The following is a 19,534-nucleotide window of genomic DNA, read 5'->3' as shown; positions in this document are numbered from 1 at the left end:
ATATATACATTTTTTTTTTATTTTTTTTTTATTATTTTAATGAATCTAAAACTATAGTAGTATATCAATGATACTAAAATAAAATGTTTACATTAGGAGTGTTGTTAAATCACTCCTTTGCTTACTCCTCCTCTGTTTCTCTCTGATGCTCGTCCTGTGTGGTTTTGCTTTGCAAGTAAATGTCAATGTTTTGTTTTTGATTCAGCCACAGGTTCTGCAAAGTGCATGAGGTGTAATCTGAACTCATTTTTTTTTTTTTTTGAGTCATTTGTCATCACCAGGCAAACCACAAGGTTCACAAACTTGCTGATGAGGACTTTATTTTGAGATGCAGGGTAAATGTGTGTCCGGCCAAGCCTGTGTTCTCATCCTGTCCTGTTTATCTGCTGTGGATTTCCTCTTTCTAACTTTTCTGAAACACTGGTGTTCTTAAAGGTGTAGTTCACCCAAATGAAACAAATGAAAGTCAATTTTTCTGATATTTTTCTGTGGACAGGAGAAATGTGGAAGTTTTTTTCACTCTACACATAAACCGTTCCATTGCTGAAAAGGAAAAAAAAAAATGTCCATATGACATTACACTTTGTGTAACCCTTATTTATTTATAATTGCATTCCTGTATCTCAAACAGTGTAGCATGATGCTAGCAACACCAAGGTCAAGGGTTCAGTTCATCAACATGAACTTAAAATATACACTTCGGATAAAAGCATCTGCCAAATGCATAAATGTAAATACATTTGCCCTCCACTGCAGCTGTCTAATGTCAACGCCCTTCAGAATATTGCAACTGGTTAACTCGCCTTTTATAAGTATTTATGAGAATTTTCTTTTCTTTTACAAATAATTCTGAAATTTTTGACTGTACCTCACACAAACCCACTGCATGACTTTACAAGTCGCATGATCTACTTTTATTAGGTTTTCCAATGTTTTCTTTGGTCCTCTTTGGAGTTTGTCTGATGTGCTCACTATAAAAAAGGTTAGTGTTTAGACTCGTCATATTTTTAACACATCTGCTGTGTTAAAAATATCAGCATACGGCATCGGGCTGACATGAGGGTGAGTAAACGATGACAGACGTTTTATTTTTAGGTAACCTAATCCTTTAATCAGAGCATAAGCAGCACATTAGATCACCCGTTTTTGGATGAGCCTTGTTTTTTTTAGCTCTAGCCATTGGCCTCTCTTTTAACTTTAAACGCCGTCCCTAGTGTGACACGCATCCCACAGGCAGCTATCTGAATAAAATTGATTATTGCTTTCAGGCATCCCTAAGAGCTTTGCCCTCTGTTCCAGAATATTAACACTATGGATATGTATTGATGTCTGATCCGGTGTGGATGCGCATGTGTGCGTGCTCTCTATTCAGCGCCTGTCCTTGTGTGCCAGCGCGTATTTGGACATGAAGAGCCACTTGGAGTCCTCCTAACAAATCAGCATTGTTCTGTTGTGGGCCCAGTCCTTGGCTCCAGGCTTACTCCTCCTCTGTTTCTCTCTGATGCTCGTCCTGTGTGGTTTTGCTTTGCAAGTAAATGTCAATGTTTTGTTTTTGATTCAGCCACAGGTTCTGCAAAGTGCATGAGGTGTAATCTGAACTCATTTTTTTTTTTTTTTGAGTCATTTGTCATCACCAGGCAAACCACAAGGTTCACAAACTTGCTGATGAGGACTTTATTTTGAGATGCAGGGTAAATGTGTGTCCGGCCAAGCCTGTGTTCTCATCCTGTCCTGTTTATCTGCTGTGGATTTCCTCTTTCTAACTTTTCTGAAACACTGGTGTTCTTAAAGGTGTAGTTCACCCAAATGAAACAAATGAAAGTAAATTTTTCTGATATTTTTCTGTGGACAGGAGAAATGTGGAAGTTTTTTTCACTCTACACATAAACCGTTCCATTGCTGAAAAGGAAAAAAAAAAATGTCCATATGACATTACACTTTGTGTAACCCTTATTTATTTATAATTGCATTCCTGTATCTCAAACAGTGTAGCATGATGCTAGCAACACCAAGGTCAAGGGTTCAGTTCATCAACATGAACTTAAAATATACACTTCGGATAAAAGCATCTGCCAAATGCATAAATGTAAATACATTTGCCCTCCACTGCAGCTGTCTAATGTCAACGCCCTTCAGAATATTGCAACTGGTTAACTCGCCTTTTATAAGTATTTATGAGAATTTTCTTTTCTTTTACAAATAATTCTGAAATTTTTGACTGTACCTCACACAAACCCACTGCATGACTTTACAAGTCGCATGATCTACTTTTATTAGGTTTTCCAATGTTTTCTTTGGTCCTCTTTGGAGTTTGTCTGATGTGCTCACTATAAAAAAGGTTAGTGTTTAGACTCGTCATATTTTTAACACATCTGCTGTGTTAAAAATATCAGCATACGGCATCGGGCTGACATGAGGGTGAGTAAACGATGACAGACGTTTTATTTTTAGGTAACCTAATCCTTTAATCAGAGCATAAGCAGCACATTAGATCACCCGTTTTTGGATGAGCCTTGTTTTTTTTAGCTCTAGCCATTGGCCTCTCTTTTAACTTTAAACGCCGTCCCTAGTGTGACACGCATCCCACAGGCAGCTATCTGAATAAAATTGATTATTGCTTTCAGGCATCCCTAAGAGCTTTGCCCTCTGTTCCAGAATATTAACACTATGGATATGTATTGATGTCTGATCCGGTGTGGATGCGCATGTGTGCGTGCTCTCTATTCAGCGCCTGTCCTTGTGTGCCAGCGCGTATTTGGACATGAAGAGCCACTTGGAGTCCTCCTAACAAATCAGCATTGTTCTGTTGTGGGCCCAGTCCTTGGCTCCAGGAGTGTAAACAGACAACTGTTGGGCGCTGCGCTTCCTGCCAAAACTTCTTATGTGAACATACGCTCCGAGCCCATTCCTCCAAACTCGGCCCTCCGCAGTCGGAAGCGCGCCGCTATTTCTAATTCCGTGCCATTGTCATGAGAACAGTTTTATTTTAAAGTAGTTGTAATTAAATGAGTGCCAATTCTCATCTTATTGCTCGCCGCATCTCCTCCTTGCTCTCCTCCCCCTCGCTTCATTATTTCAGGGATGCGTCCATTTTTGTTCCACCTGCCAATAATGGTTTCCACCCACCGTCGCGCAGATTTCCCCCCAATTACTGCATGTCACCCTTTCACCCCACGGCCCCCTCCCTCCCTCTCGGTCCATTCATTACGCTCAGCCTGCATCAGTCTCTCTCTCTCTCGCACCGTCTTTCTCTGGTCACTCTGTCCGTCTTCTTCCCGTCTTTGTGTGCTGGATTAATATTTTATGAGCTCCTTGATGACGGGTGTTCACTGCTGGGCAAACAGCCCCAGCTGAGCCCCCCAGTCTCCCCGCATGCCTGCTCATCAGTAAACCCGCTGGGGAGCCCTTCTCTCTCAACTCTCTCCCCTTCACTGACTCTCTCGCTCTTTCTATGGCTTTCTTCTCCGGCTCTGACTAAATACAATGAGCCGTCATCATTTCTTTGCTGTGTCAAGGAGATTTTGTGCTTTTGTGTGAGGCAGGGTTGTTATAGTTAACAAAAACTAAAACCATAAATACAAAAAAGACATAAACTGAGTGAAAATAAAATAAAATGTAACTAACTTATTTTATTTGAGCCGGTTGCCATGGCAACATTTCTTATATTCATTTATTTTAACTTGTGCTAAAAAACTAAAACTAATTAATAAAAACTAACTATATAGACATAAATAATGATAAAAGAATGACAGACACAACAAAATAAAGAACATTTGAACTAAAAATGAAAAAAGAAAATATAAAAAACGTAAACGTATTACATTTCAGCTTTGCCTCAATGTACTAAAATAACTAAAACGGAAATAAAAAAACAGATATATGTTTAAAAAATAATAATAATATAAATGACAACACGCAATAAAATTTGAAAAACATTAAAATTGTAATGAAAGTGAAAAATGTAAATATATAAATAAATCAAATATTTTATTCTCATTTTAATTTAGTTTAACTTGACGTACTAAAATAAAGTAAATATTAGATAAAAATGAATTAAAAATATATAGACATTTAAAAATAAAAACTAACAAAAATAATAAATGACTAAAACGAATAAAATTTAAATTAAATTGGAAAATATAAAAAATGTAAAATATTAATAAAGACTGTATGTAAATCAGTGATGCAAAATAACACCAATAAGTCAACTTTAGCAATGGATAAAGAACCCAGTTATTTCAGGGAATTACAGTGACATATGTTGTAGACAGTCACAAAGACTAAAAAGACCACAGTAAATATGGACAAAAAAAGTTTGTAAATACTGTATAAAAAATACTCACACACACACACACACACATATATATACACATATATACATATATATATATATATATATATATACACACACACACACACACTACTGTTAATATATACTGCTTATTTTCTCTTTAATAACTCTGTGTGTATATATATATATATATATATATATATATATATATATATATATATATATATACACACACATACATACAGTATTGCACTACAGTTATGTAATACAAAATTATACAAGGCCCGGTTTCAATTCACAGCTGATTCTAGTTGATTTCTTCTTGATGGAAAAAAGGTACTGAAGCAATTTGTAGAAAGGTGCATGTGTGTATGTTGCACTTATGATTTTCCCCTTGGTATCTTTAAAATGCATCCCTTTTTTAATGCACTTGTAGGTTGACACCGTGGGAAATGTCACAGCCGGGTGACATTTGACAAATGAAGCCCAGCGGATGGCGAAGAATCTATTAAAGGCGGTGCGTTTGAGAGATCTGCATTCGTTTCAATTGGTATTGTGTGAACCCGACAGTATCCGTGTCAAAACACGGTGCAACAGAAACACACGGGTGTCACACCCCATCTGCTCTCTCCAGCTGCGGCGCGGAGAGGCGTGTCTCTGCCTCCCCCCGCAACACCCCAAATCCACCCGACATGCGCCTTTAAATGCAGCGTGCTTCAGTTCATGCCCAAATGCCAGCATTAAATATTAAGGGGAGGTACTGCAGGCTTAAGTGATGATTTTGGGTGGATTAAAAATTTGTTGAATTTTTTTTTTTGTTTCTCTACGACATGTTACTTGATGTTACGAACCTTTAGAGGTCTAGGGAATTAGTTAATTAGCTAAATTATGGAATTAGCTAAAATATCACAAAAATTAATTACATTAGAATTGGTTAGCAGCCTATATTTAAGAAACAGTTAGTAATGTTATGAAATATACTGATAATCCGTATATTTTTACATGCACAGACCACTAATTTTAAATATTGCTTCTTAAAAGATAATTCTCATAATTCTTAAATGGGTTTTTGAAAAAAATGCATGTTCATATGCAAATGTTTTCCTAAAGTTGTAAAATGAATGTTTTGAAAAATGTTGTGATGGTTTCTGTGGGATCTACATCACTTTTGATAAATGCAGATTTGTATTATTATTTACTTATCGTAATTTGCATATTTTAAGATTAAATCAGAATGCAAAAAAAGTTCTGTTTGCACTTTCTTAAAAAGTTACATTTTCATTAAAGGAGCTGTTAATGATTTGATTTCAGCCATTTTGCTAGCTTCAGACAAAAGCCCTCTCCCCCCTGCCCTTGAATTGATTGACAGGCACAGAGTGTTTTTGATTGGCAAAATATCACTCATTATTATAATAATTTCAATGATATCTGTCAGAAAATAAGGTGTCATTATGTGCGATACTCCTAAAGATGATTAGAGCACCTTTAATGAAAAGGAAAACACATTAATACGGAGTATCAATAAGCACAATAAAAACTGTGAGGGGGAAAAGTAAGTAATGTTGATACAAATAATAATTATACATATATTAATCATAAATAAGATAATAAAATAAAATGCTTTTTATTGCTTCATCATCAACAAAAAGGCAGTCATGTCTGAAAACTAAAATGCTAATATAAAAGCAAAATGTTTTGTCTATCTGTTCACCTGTAGTACCTCCCCTACGTAAGGGAAAGCCCCGCCCACTCCACAAGCACTTCATTGAAACTGTTTCATGACGTTCGGAAAGCCCCGCCCACTCCCCCCCAGAGCCGCTCGCGCTGCTCGCTGGAGTCTGAGCCGCTTCACAACAATGTAGCACACGCATAATGGGATTTACCGGGTTCACTTTCAAACGCTTGTGTTGTTGTTTTAAAAATTAACAAGACTTTCGCTTTGACTTCAAAGGAAATGAAACGCAGTGCCGCTGAATGAAGTGAGTAGCACAGTTCGCTGAGAAACTTTTGGGTGTTTTTGGATACTGAGCGCTGAATTTGTTCATCTGTAGATGCTTTGAAAAACTGTTTACAGATTCAAATAAGTGCATTTCAGGTAAAAATTACTTTGTTTTTGAGGGAAATGTTTAGGGTTATGTTACATTAAGTTATTGTGAATGTCAATGGAGAAGTTCTTATGATCTTGGGCTCATTAAATTAAGTAGGCTAATGTGATTAGGAATAATGTATTGTTTTCATTTACCTGACAGGAATCTCATTTAGCATTTCATAACTTACCATCAGAGCACTGAACATAATGCATCTTTGTGTCCAGCTCGTTCAGTATGTTCTGTTTATATTTCATAACCTTTCAGAAGGTTGCCTGCACTCTGGGACAGACCTCTGAGAGTATTCATTGATTTTTGCTCTTGCATTCTATTTCAAGCTCTAACAAGCTACACTTTGATAGAAAAGAAAAAAAGAAACGTGAAAAGCAAAATGGTTTTCATCTTTTTTTTAAGTGTCTGCTATTTAAATGTAGTTTGCAAACCTTTTTAAACTGAGGATTGCTGTCTAAATTACATTTGTTCTTTAATGCCTTTCATTTTTCTTTAATCCTTTTCATTCAGCTCTGTTTATAAAACTTTAATGGGACTGATTTAGTCTGTCACTGTAGATGAATAACATCACATGAATGTCAATGCATCTGAAACAACATTATCAGACAGCTGCTTTGACATCTTATTCTCAAGACTCCAATTAGTCCGAGGTGACTAGTCAAAGACCTCAAATGCCACGCTAACCTGTTGTGGAGTGGATCTAATGTATTCAGGCTTAATTGGAAGATAACTAGATGTTTAATCACACATTTACTCAGTGGTTTTTCCAGCCTCTGTATCAGCAGCTTGCGGTTATTGTACTATTCCTCCGGGAGGTGTGGCGTGCCACTCTAGGAGTCGCGTTCGGGATTGTGTCTTTTCAGTGAGCCGTACCAAGTTTCATGAAACCCGAACATCTCTTTTCACCCGCTCTTTCTTTTTTCATGCGCTCCCCCCGTTGTTATGACTCCATTGTTTCCTTTCTAAACGCCTCCTCCCTTTTAGTCCCTGAGGAGTGGTGGGTTTTCACCTTGCGTTCAGCATATGGGGGGCGTAATGTGCTGCTCGTGTTGACATTCTTTTATTGTTTCATGCACACGGTACCCACAAACAAGTTTTTCCTCCCTTTAGTCTCTAATTTGAAATTGCACTCCTGCGAATTTGCATTTTCTTTCCCTCTTCAAAGACGGCCCATATCTTGCAAAATGTTTGGCTTGTAAACGCTTTAGGGAACCTTCATTCAAAGTCATTATTATGCTCCCTGAGCTGGGCAGACAAACCATACAGCTGTGTTTTTTTGTTGTTGTTGTTTTCAGCCTCTAAAACAGCTATTAAATAGGGTGTGTAATGTACGAAGTAGCCCGTGAATTTAGTGGCAGCTCCCTTCCTGTCGGTTTCACTGGAGTGAGCGTGTTTATCTGCCCCCATCATATAATTAATGTTGCATTTTTATGCACGCAGATGCTTGTCAAGGTGGTGATGAAAGCAGTGTGGGCCGCTCACGAAGTGAGAGAGTCTGCCGGTGTGAAAATGAGAGCCGAGGGTGAAACCTAATAATCATCATCATACGGTTGATGGTTCCAGAACTGTTTTTAAAATTCACAGAGTAGACGCACTTCTCACACTCATCCAGCTTATGAATATAGATGTGCACCTTTCTAACCTGCCAGAACTGTTGAATTCAATCAGCGTAAAATTGAAACGGCGCTTTTTTAGAAAAAGGTTTACTGTGATTACCTGCAGGTTGCATTCAAAAGAGCCACTCCGTGTCATTTTCCTGCAGATTCACAGAGTTCGTCTGTGATAAAAGCTTGCTTGAGCATCATTATATCTCCCATTGTGGCCATTACGGCTCATTACCATCAAAATAAGATGTCATCATATTTGTTTGTTCAGAGAGGTGATAATTACAGGCAGCCTTAGATGATTGGTTGCCTGACTCGCTTAGTTCGACCGCAGCCGTGTTTTCTCCAGCAAAAATTCCTGCAGGACCTAAACGGCAGAGCTAAACTCTTGCTCTCCTTGCCGAAACACCCTGATGATATCAGATATCTAGCAGCGTGCGTGAAATATGCGCAAAATATTCATGAGCTCAGTTGGAGAGTATAAAGCAGCGATGAGGAGAGGAGGCTTTGCTGGAAACAGAGGACAAATTGCAACAGAGATATGAAGATAGTTGAGTTGGCGTGGCGGGAGAGTAAATACGAAGTGGCGAGTCTTTTCTCTAAAATATTAGGAGCCTTAGTAGCATACAACTGTCAGCGATGAAATATGCACGAGGTTACTTTACTAATCGGCGTATTTTATCACACTCCCGCTTTGTGTTCTTCAAACAGCCAGACACGTTCTCTGTTGTTTTTTTGCCTTTCTCTTCTTTTTTTCAATTTTCCCAACCTTCTCTCTCTCTAGTTCCATATTTCTCAAAGTATCACCCCCTCCTGCTTGGGTGTAGAGTATGGAAATGAGAACTTGCCCACCCTCCCTCCGCACAGAGGTGGTGATTAACCACTGCACACCCCAGGCGCGCACACACACACACACACACACACACACACACACACTCTCACAAACTCTCTCTCTCTCGCACGCTCACACACACACACACTTGGTGTGCTGACACTTTCATGCCTGGCATCAAAGAGACTTGTAAATCCCAGTCACTCTCACTCTCGGTACGCATTCAAAGAGCCAACGCTGTAATAATCAGCGGCAGCTCCGCGATGTGCCCATCTCCACCAGACATGATGCGTGTTGCGAGATGCTTTGTCTTTGTCTCGCACCGAATTTCCAGGTTTATTTCCACCCTGACACCTGCGTTAGCATGGCACAGTCTCACCTGCTGCGACAACCCCACCAATCTGTGCCCGATCTGCTTTGTGTGACGTGACGCAAATGTGATCTTAACTTATGAGAACTTAAGTCAAAAATGGCTTGCTTTTTTAATCAAGCTTTTGCAAGGATGTGGTAATTAAAGGGATATATGATAATTCTGTCAGCATTTAATCACTTTGATGACACTGCTTCATCTGTAGAACATGGAAGATATTTTGAAAAGTGTCTTCTCTGGTTCATATATGCGCAGACAAAAGGTACAAAAGCTGTGAATGGAGCGGTAACCTTTCAAAAGGCCTACCTTTGTACCATATTTACCCCTTAATGGCGCATATTAGTACCTTAAAGGAATATATCAGTAACTAAGGTTTACATATTAGTACCTAAATGGTACATATTAGTAACTTTTGAAAGGGTACCACCCCAGTGACAGCTTTTGTACCTTTTTTCTGAGAGTGTACAATGTAAGTCAGTAGGCTCCAATTTTATTGTTTTTCAAAATATCTTTAGTAACACTTACAATAAGGTTCCATTTGTTAACATAAGTTAGCTACATTAGTTAACATGAACTAACGAGTAATACTTCTAAAGCATTTATTAATCTTAGTTACTGTTGATTTCAACATTTACTAATACATTATTCAAATCAAAAGTTGTATCTGTTAATATTAATTAATGGACCTGAGCTGACATGAACTGCTGTAGCTAAATACTGTAGCAAATGTATGTTAGTTATGCATTAACTAATGAGACCGTTTTGTAAAGTGTTACCTTGTCGTCTTTTGTGTTCCGCAATATAAAATAAGTCATGCAGGTTTAGTACGACATAAAGGTGAGTAAGTGCTGACAGAATTTATATTTTTGGGTGGACTATCCCATTAATTGGGTCTTGCATTGTCTTATGAATTCAGACACTTTTCTGATGCTTTATGAATTCAGATGCATTTAAATGACGAGAGATGTTTTGACGAGACGCAGTGGTGCGTGTCGCAAGATGCTTTGTGTCACATCAGATTTCCAGGTTAATTTCCACTCAAAATCTTGCTGCCCCCACCTGCTGTGACCGCTCACCCGATCTACGCCCTCTTTGTGTGGCACGTACGGACTCGAATGTGAAGCAAACATCTCATCTGAGAAGTTCACACCTTGAGAAAGTGATCCAATTAGGCAAAAATGTCATGACTTGCTTATTTTTTATCGAGCTTTTGCTAGAAGGGCGTGATTAGCATTCATGAATTTACATGCATCTACTTGTACATGCAGAATTTTGCATTAAAGCTCCATTAGATTGAAGGATATAACCAAGTGTTCGGTTTTGGGGGGAAATTGTGAAGTCATTTAAATATCAATATTGATCAGTTGACATCTCTGAATACTTTAGGGATGCATCCTTAAGGTCGATGGTAGTTACGCCCACCAAAACCTAAGAATTGTAGCCAGACTATATTGTTCCGTCAGTTCAGACTGCTTTAAATTAGGGGAGACGTTTTGTCAGATGTCAAGCCTGCCGAAGCGATTTCTTCCTCTGATAGCGCAAGCACACAGCATGGGTGGGATTTGCATGTCTGTCTGTTGGCTCACCCCCATTGAGGAGTCTTGGCCTCTGAAGCTCATCTCATTTTTTTTTTACACACACAGAGGCTCATTTTTTTTTTGAATGTGCCAGTTGCATGCTTTGTGTGATGTCCTTCATTTTTTGTGGGGTTTGCCTGTGTGGAAAGTGTGTCTGTCTGGAAGAATTGTGTGTACTAGTAAGCTTTGTGTCTGATATTGTGTTTTGTTTATCATGCACTCGGCAAAGAAATTAGACACATGCACGCTATAATTACTAGCGTGTGTTTCTGGAGGTAATGAGTGTTGAGTGAGTGTAGCAACCTAGTAAGTATGTGCTTTGTTTTAATATGCTGCTATGCAGGAGAGGAAGTTTACCGAGATTGTGAATGTACACACATACACACACTAAAGAAATGGGCGGCACAAGCGCTTCCAGCAAGGGTCAAAGGTCAGCCTGCAGTCGAAATGGCTCTCCCTAAATTGGTTGCACCTTTCAGGGTGATAAACTATGCTACCCCCTATTTAAAACATGTTTACATATTGCAAAAGCTGTTATTCAAGATACGCATTAAGTATAATAGCTATTTGTCTGGTTTTACAATAGTTTGCTGCAAAACCATCCTCTGTTTATTTCTTCCCTTTGTCAAGTCCCAGTTCTTTGTGTGTGCGTGTGTAAGGAAGAGCTTGTCTCCAATATATATCCCAAGCTTTTTCCATTGCTCATCACAAAGGCAGTAGCTATTCCTCTTTCCTAGTGAATAGGGAGTGTGTTCTCACTCGCTCCCATGATGCCCCGAAACAGTTATTACCATTTAAGTCAAAAAATGGAGATGAATGCTGATGCTGCAAAAGCTCGACCTAATTCAAGCTGTGAAATTGCCTGTTTTGACAGTATAAGAGACCTCCTGCATGCTCCATTTTAGCATACTTTTGTTCTGTGCCATTCTCACCCTGTCTGCTGCTGTTAGGTGGATCTGTGTAGGAATGGTTGCACCCTGGGTGGGATTTAATCGCAAGCTCTCCGTTTCGCTTCTGTTTGCCACTCTCGGTTAGATTTTCGGTGAGGATACGGTGGTGGCGACACACCCTCTCGCTATTAAAATGCTCAAGGGCTGTGAACGCCTCACTGATTTATTCAGGTAAGACTGATACATGTAGCATTTACACATTGTCTATTCGATACCAGTATGATATCCTACTTTTTATCTCAATTTTAAACGAGGTATGCAAAAATAGTCCGAATTTGGAATTTCATAAGCATTTCCCACCCTCTTTCTGACAGACTGAGTTCATCAGACTGCTTTCGTTACTGTACCCTTAAGACGGCTATATATAAATGACCTCTGTTATGATTTATAGGCGTTCCTGTAGGTCAAACAATGGAGCATGATTGCTAGCAATGACAACAGCAGGAATTCGATTCCCAGGCAATGCATCAACTAATAAAATGTATGCCTTGAATGCAGTGTACATCAGTTTGGAATAAAGCATCAGCCGTAAATGTAAATATAGAGATTTGCTAGACTTTGTTTACTGGATTTGTTCACATGGTCATTCAAAACTGAAAAGGTGTTGATATTTATATTAGAGCCCGACCGATATGGGTTTTTTGGGGCCGATACCTATATTTGGGAGTAAAATGGGAGTAAGAGATTCTTTGTGTATATTATAGTACAATACCAGTCAAAAGTTTGGACACTTTCCCATTCGTGTGTCCAAATATTTGACTGGTACTATATATAGAATACAGTATATGCATAAACAGAATATATGATGGCTAATGATATACAAGATATGTAATGATGGAGGCAGGCCATTTAACAATAAACTTTATTCAAAATGAGTCTGACATCAGTGCACTGAACAGTAAAGTTGAAGTTTATTCAACTTTAATTCAATTCCATTCAACTTTATTCCGTTGAAGTTTATTTCACTTTGGAACATTCATTCACGGATTTGCGCTACTGTCTTCACACACAGACGAAACTTACTAGTGAAGTGTGACATAATTTACTTCTGTAAATAAATATAAATTCACGTCTCGCGCACTTTAATGCCCTTTGAATGTAACGTGTACGTTCCCTTGGAACTGGAATCATGGCAGAATATCATGTGAAGTCCACTTCGCAGGGCACTTACGGTCGAATAAGACAACGCTTGAATGCTGCTGCCTGAACAAGAGACCTCCTTACTGAAGTGAAAGTGTTGGCTGGTGTCACTATCTCGCGAACGCGCCGGCGGATCTCCACCAAATTCGGGGGATCCCTTCAGCTCGAGGAGCCCTCTTGAACGCCACCCTCCGTGCGTCAGTAGCCCCCGGGATTGCTAGATCGGTCGGCGCCGGACCGTGAATTTAACCGCCCGTAACTCCCGAACCCCGAGGACTATCGACGCGGGGGTGGTCTCATTCGAAAGAGGGCCTCGAGACGTACACTCGATTCGCGTTCGAGAGGGTTCCTCGAGCTGAAGGGATCCCCCGAATTTGGTGCGGATCCGCCGTGCCGTTATGGAGATATGGCCGTTCAAAGTTTCAATGGGTTTCCATAGACTTGAGCTTTAAAGCGTTTTATCCAGGTCGCCAGTAGCAAACAATGGAGCGCGGTTGATGTCCTCTGTTTGTCCTCTGCTGGACAAACTAAGTAATTACACCATTTCAAGCATTTTATCTGCGTTATATGTTCTGTAAAAAAAAATTAATATCGGCGGCATATTCGCCGATACCGATATATTGGCGACAGACTAATAACGGCTGATAATATCGGCTAAACGATATATCGGTCGGGCTCTAATTTATATTGACTGACATTGTAGCCATGATGAATTTTGCACATGCCAAACTGCATTTTAGTGGTAGTCAGAAACAAATGTGGAAAACTGTAAAAAACTGTCGATTGTCAGTTCAACTGTCAACCATTGAACTAAAACAAGAGTTTTAAACTTGGCTGGTTGTGTGCAGTTTTAGAAAATATAAATGAGAAAAATAAATCAAAAATGAGGAAAAAACACTAACACGACTTTTCATAACTACTCTGGTTTGCCTAACACCAAAATGTGTCATAGCCTATATTGAACTTATTTTTTAATAAAAGATCAAGGGAAATTTAAATTTTCATGATATGACCACTTGAAAAAGTGCTCTAGAATCTTTTTTTTTGCTGACTGTGGAATATCTAAAGCATGTCCGCTTATTATCAAAGTGTTTTTTTCCACTCTGAATGCAAGTCAGCATCATTTAGATTTTCCAGATCCTGTTGTGCAAGACCTTGGCGAAACCGGTCATGACTAAGGATAAGAAAAATCATCTGGCGGTCCGTAGGCTCTCTGAGCTCGTTCCTTTTGATCATGTTCATTAAACGTGGATAGCATGAGTCCTTAAGCTAGGTAGACAAGAGGCACCGTACAAAGCGATGTTCAGCTTTCAGCCTTCATAAACAAGGTGGCGCGTGAACTCTCCAGTCCAAAGCCTAATTGAAAAGAAGTGGCTAATCTCAGCAGCATGTCAAACTGTGCTTTTCTTACCCACCATCCCTTTGAAGGTGGAGACGAGGTAAAATGTTATGCATACTGATAGACTCTAGCATCTCTGAAATTTTTTTCCCCTCTTCTCCTTTGCTCCTTCTCTTCATCTCTCATATACTAGGCCCTCAAGACTTCTTGGCTGCTGTGATATGAATTAAAGATGAATCTTTCTTTTCCCTCTAACTTTCTTGCTCAGATACTCAGTGTCCTCTGATACTTTTTCTCCTTCAAAAATGGAATCGTGTTTGGCGTACTGGCAGAAATTAGTCAAGCCTCTATCTAGACTTGACTTGAAGGCAAGCATAACTATTACTATTGCTCATACTTGGGCTTAGGGATTTGAATTAACTCCTAACCCTAAATATTACACCTTGGTGTGTAGGCTAACTCATCTCGCACTACTTGTGCTACGGATGTGAATGATGGCTCAAATTGTGTGTCTTGTTGAGAAGAGTTGTGCTGTGTAGTTCAATTTAGTTCTGAAGAGAGAGCAAATTAATATTTGTAAGTTATAGAGGAAGTCGTTGCAGAATTGGATCAATGTACATTTCCTGGTCAGACTGGTCTTTTGTCTGGTTTTAGATGAGTTTTTTGGGCATTATTTTAGCTGGTCAGGCTGGGAAGCACACTTGCCATTTAACTCCAGTTAAACCAGCTAAGACCAGCTCAGATCAAACCACAAAACTAGTATATCCTGGTTTAATATGTTTTTTTTTCCTTTAGAAAGTAGCTATATAGGTTTGGGGTAGATTTTTGTCTTGGGCCACCTAGCAGCCATATAACATTTTAGCTAAAAACTTTGAAAACTTTAGCAATTGCATATTAACACCCTGGCAACCACCCAGAATATCCTAGCAACTGCATGCCAACAAGTAAAAATAAAAATAGAACTGACCATGTAGCAATAGCAAAGCATAATGCAATAGTAACGCATTATGGCATTGAGTTCTGTATGGGATGCGCCACGCGTTTTCTGAAGAAAATGAAAATCTAGGTGTTATTGCATCAGATGATTCTTTATTTTCTCTCGGTTTTGTTCAGAGGTTGATAAATGAATGTAACAGCTGACGCCCGTGACTTTCGAGTGGTTGATTAAAGCGGTGTCTGTTTTCTCAGTTTCATCAGTAAAACCAGAAAGGCAACAGCTACAGGCATCATGAATAATTTAGCACCTAACTTCTTCACATCTCTATTACTTTTTATCAGCGCGCTCATATTTTCACACATGCTTTCTCTATCTCTTTCTGTTTCCCCACTTACTCTCTCCCTCTCTTGCCTTCTATCTCTCTATCTCAAATCTTGATAATTCTGAGGAACACGAGAATGTGTTCTCATGTCATCTTGCGGCAGTCAGGATCGGCCAGTAAACAGTGAGTCAGACACCCAGAGGCTGACACAAACACCAGCAAAGGATTTTAATGATAACAGGAACTCTCATCTGGCGCACTTTGGTACGTTTTATCAGCCGCCATTCTTGCGTATGCCGCTCGTACGCTGGCGTTCTGACTTTTCTGAAGTAAACTCCAGTATTGCGTGTTTCTTGGTCTCAGACGCGTGTCTTTTATTGCACTGGACCAAAGCCTGGCAGTCTCACTCAAGCATCCTTCACTGCCTGTGTGAAGGTGGCAGAACTTTGAAGAACAAAAGAATGTGTTTGAAGACTATAGTCTTTGTGCTGCATGGTGATGTGCAGCAGTAGGTATTCTCTGTGGTGTTTTTCTGTTAACTTAACATTTGTCTTTTCTCTCTCTTTTCCCCCTCTCTTACTCCCTTTCTTTCTCTATATCTTTATCTTTCTCTCTCGATCACCCATCTGAATCACCTCCTCTCTCTGGTTTCCGCTAACACTGACTATCTTGCTTTGCCTTCTGACTCTCTTCCTTCCTTTTCATGTGTTACTCAACTTTCCATGCCCTTCTCCCTCTTCCTTACTGTCTTTTCCCGGATATTTGCTTCCTCCCCATAACTCTCCTCATGCACGTTGCCTCCACATTTCTGACTTTGCTGACTAACTTTTTTCCCTGTTGTTTACGTTCTCACCCTGTCCCTCCATTCTGAATTCTCTTTCTTCATGCATGCTTCTTTTCAACCTGCCCTCTCTCTCTTTCTCTCTTCTTGATCTCTATCTCTTTTAGCAGGTGAGGGGGTGCCATGCCAGCTGCTGCTCCCCTGTTGCTGCTCCTCGCCATCTTGTGGTGGCCTCTGGTACTGCCTCTGGCCCCCAGTCATCTTCAGAGCCCCCCTACATTCATCACCCTTAATGGCTCCCGCCTCAATCACCTCCTGCTCGACACCCATTCAGGCCACGTCTACGTGGGGGCGGTAAATGTGCTCTTTCACCTCTCCCCAGACTTGCAGCTGCTCTCCTGGGGCAAAACAGGGCCTAAACTGGACAGCCCGGACTGCCTACCCCCCATTGACCCCACCGATTGCACCCAGGCGGAAACCACGGACAACACCAACAAGCTTCTGTTGCTGGAAGAGGTCAAAGAAAGGGAACCACTCAGTCTGATCGTGTGCGGGACAGTCCTACAGGGCATCTGCGAGAAGCGAAGCTTAGAGAACGTCTCTCAGGTGCTGTACAAGACCGACAACCCCGTGGACACGCAGTATGTGGCAGCAAACGACCCTCGAGTGTCCACGGTTGGTGTGGTGGTGGAGCAGAAAGGTGTTCTGCTTATGCTTGTTGGGCGGGGCTACACCAGTAAAGGACCTGGTGGGGTCCCGCCAATCACGATGCGACGCTTAACCCCAGTTGCCCGACACTCTGCACCAGCATTTTCCCATGAAGAACTTGGAAAGCTGGTTGTCGGTAGCTACTCTGAATACAACAACCACTTTGTGAAGGCTTTTTCCCACAACAACTATGTCTATTTTGTGTTCTCTCGGCGCGACGTGTGGGGCAAACGAGAGTATCGGACGTATGTTTCAAGACTCTGTGCAGGAGACCCCAATTTCTACTCTTATGTGGAGGTGCCGCTTTCCTGCGGTGAAGGATACAATCTGGCTCAGGCGGCTGTACTTGGCTATCACCGTGAACAACCCATGCTGTTTGTGGCTATGGCCATGGGGCAGGCATCGACTCCCACACCCACAGACCGGTCGGCTCTTTGTGTGTACAAGGTGGAGGAGCTGGATAAAGCCCTGCATGGCGCCCAGCTACTGTGTTATACACAGGAGGGCAAAGATGCCAACAACAAGGAGAAGGCGTATATAGAGTACGAAGTGTCCTCCAATTGTCTGAAGCTCCCGCAGGTAAGTTGTTGGCCTGTGTTTGTAGTCATTCCTAAAAGAGGATTACAACCCACGGAAATTCATCATGTTGTTCTCAAAGGGCCTTTGATGTGCCAACTAATCTAACAAAAATGAAATTTTGCTCTTTTTTTTTCCAGGCTGTAGTTCCCTATACCCCTTCCACCATTCACAATCAGTTCTGCTTTAGACTCCGCCAAATAACAGCATAATTCCAACATTAGCCAATGAGATAGTGGTTTACACTGTTTTTTTGGCACTTAGGTATCCGCTTATATTACCCGTCTCAGGCAGTCGCACACACCTACCTCAACATGGCTTCAAAAGACTTTCCTTTAGCAGGTGGAGGGAGTGGCTCCATGAATGTAGCGGCTTTTTAATGAGGGTTAAATCCATGGCTAAAGAACAATAAGTAGGAATATATGGCTAGGGGAAAGCCACAAGATATCACCCCATTAGCCGGGTCGTGTAAGACAGCATGGTGTGTGGTTTCTTGGCGACAGATCAGGGTCAGCTGGGGCTTTTTTGCGACAGGGGTGTAAGTCTGGGCGAGTGGCAGCTGCCTCAGTGCTGACACAGATTAGCGTCCAGCTGCCTGCGCCAGTGCTAATCCGCACGGCATAACAAATGCAGTGGTAACTCCCAGATTTCTGCATGTTACAGGGCTGATTGTAAATCTCTGCTCTGTGAGTATTTACGTTTTACGTTTATGCAACCGAAAGTTTATTTGTCTGTAATAGCCATTTAGCATAACAAAACTAGTAGTAGCGAATAGGGTTTTTATACTGTAATTTTGTGTATACTATGGTTTGTGTAGTTTATGGTTTGTTTTAAGCGTGACAAATGAGTACTGGAGAATTTCTAAGAGCGTAATCTAAAGAGGTTTTGTTTGAGAGTGAAGGAAGGGGAGGGAAGGAGGTACAGGGACTAATGGAGATTGGGTAATGTTCTTTTCATGTGTCTGTTGCAGTGTGGAAGGGGGTATTGTGTATTAGTATGACCTTGGGAATGAAAAGGAGTGGTGTCTGTGTTTGTAGCCTCTGGGAGGTGGTTAAATCCAGCTTAACACCGCAGCTGGTTTGAGTTCTGCTGACCCACATCCTCTCTGGGCTCACTGCCCCAGTGACCAACACACACAGAAGCCCACTGAACCTCTGACCTCAAAGACACAATAATGTCACCACTTTTAATGTGTATGTTTCTAGGGCTGCACGATAAATCGAAATCGTGATTCGACAGAAGCTGCGATTGTCATGCGTATCTTTCAGTGAAGCACGGTTCTGTGATCAGCAGTAAATCTCCACCTAAAGGCCAGAGGGCGCTCTCGCGCTGAAACTCCAAATATGCGCCAAAGATAAACAGAAGATTCAACTGCTTCCATTGATTCAACGTGACTAATAAACACACGACTACGGCAATATACAGTTTATCGGAGTTCTTATTATTATAATTTTCATTAAAATAATGTATATTTATAATGCAATGCCTTTATCACTGCTTAAATACTATGAAATATGTTGCGTGCCTTATTCTGTGTAAGAAGCCACATCATCTCACAGAAGGATTTATTTCAAACACTCGACTGACATTATGAAGTGAGTTTGGAGTAAAAATATGTTATTAAATGTGGTATTTTCACATGCTTTCAGATGGAGCAGCATTTACTTCACAGAGCTGTAGTTCACTGAGAAGCTATGCAAACAGCTGTCATTATCGTGAACGATTTGTTTGATTTCAGAATCGCGCAATAAAATCGTCTGCAATTTTTTTTTTTTGCGTAACTTGTCAGTGAACTACAGCTCTGTGTAGTAAATTCGGCTCCATCTGAAAGCACGTGATGATGATTTACTGCTGATTACAGAACTGGCTTTACTAACAAAATGCGAATGACAATCGCATTCGATTAATCATGCAGCCCTAGTGGTTGCCTCCAATTTTAAATGGAAAGAGCACAGACAAAGCCTTAGTTTGTTTATATGAAGAGATTTATTTTATTTGTGTTACTTAT

General features: G+C 40.4%; 1 protein-coding gene across 6 annotated transcripts in view; it reads left to right on the top strand.

Annotated features, from left to right (window-relative positions):
- Positions 1-19,534, top strand: part of LOC107701812 (plexin-B1-like) — an 80,060-nt gene that overhangs the window by 30,934 nt on the left and 29,592 nt on the right. For 2 of the 6 annotated variants that reach the window (XM_016503927.1, XM_016503925.1), the window contains exon 2: positions 16,413-17,529. In XM_016503927.1, coding sequence (XP_016359413.1) covers positions 16,426-17,529 — 1,104 coding nt within the window. In that variant the 5' untranslated portion in view covers positions 16,413-16,425. Of the gene's footprint in view, positions 1-6,145; positions 6,271-16,409; positions 17,530-19,534 lie in introns of those variants that run through there. The other 4 variants (XM_016503923.1, XM_016503926.1, XM_016503924.1 and 1 more) reach the window with 3 other exon arrangements.

The sequence above is a fragment of the Sinocyclocheilus anshuiensis genome, unplaced genomic scaffold, assembly GCF_001515605.1.
Source record: "Sinocyclocheilus anshuiensis isolate Anshui unplaced genomic scaffold, SAMN03320099.WGS_v1.1 scaffold258, whole genome shotgun sequence".
Taxonomy (NCBI): domain Eukaryota; kingdom Metazoa; phylum Chordata; class Actinopteri; order Cypriniformes; family Cyprinidae; genus Sinocyclocheilus; species Sinocyclocheilus anshuiensis.
The sequence above is the reverse complement of the archived record's forward strand: the minus strand, read 5'-3'. Positions and strand labels throughout refer to the sequence as shown.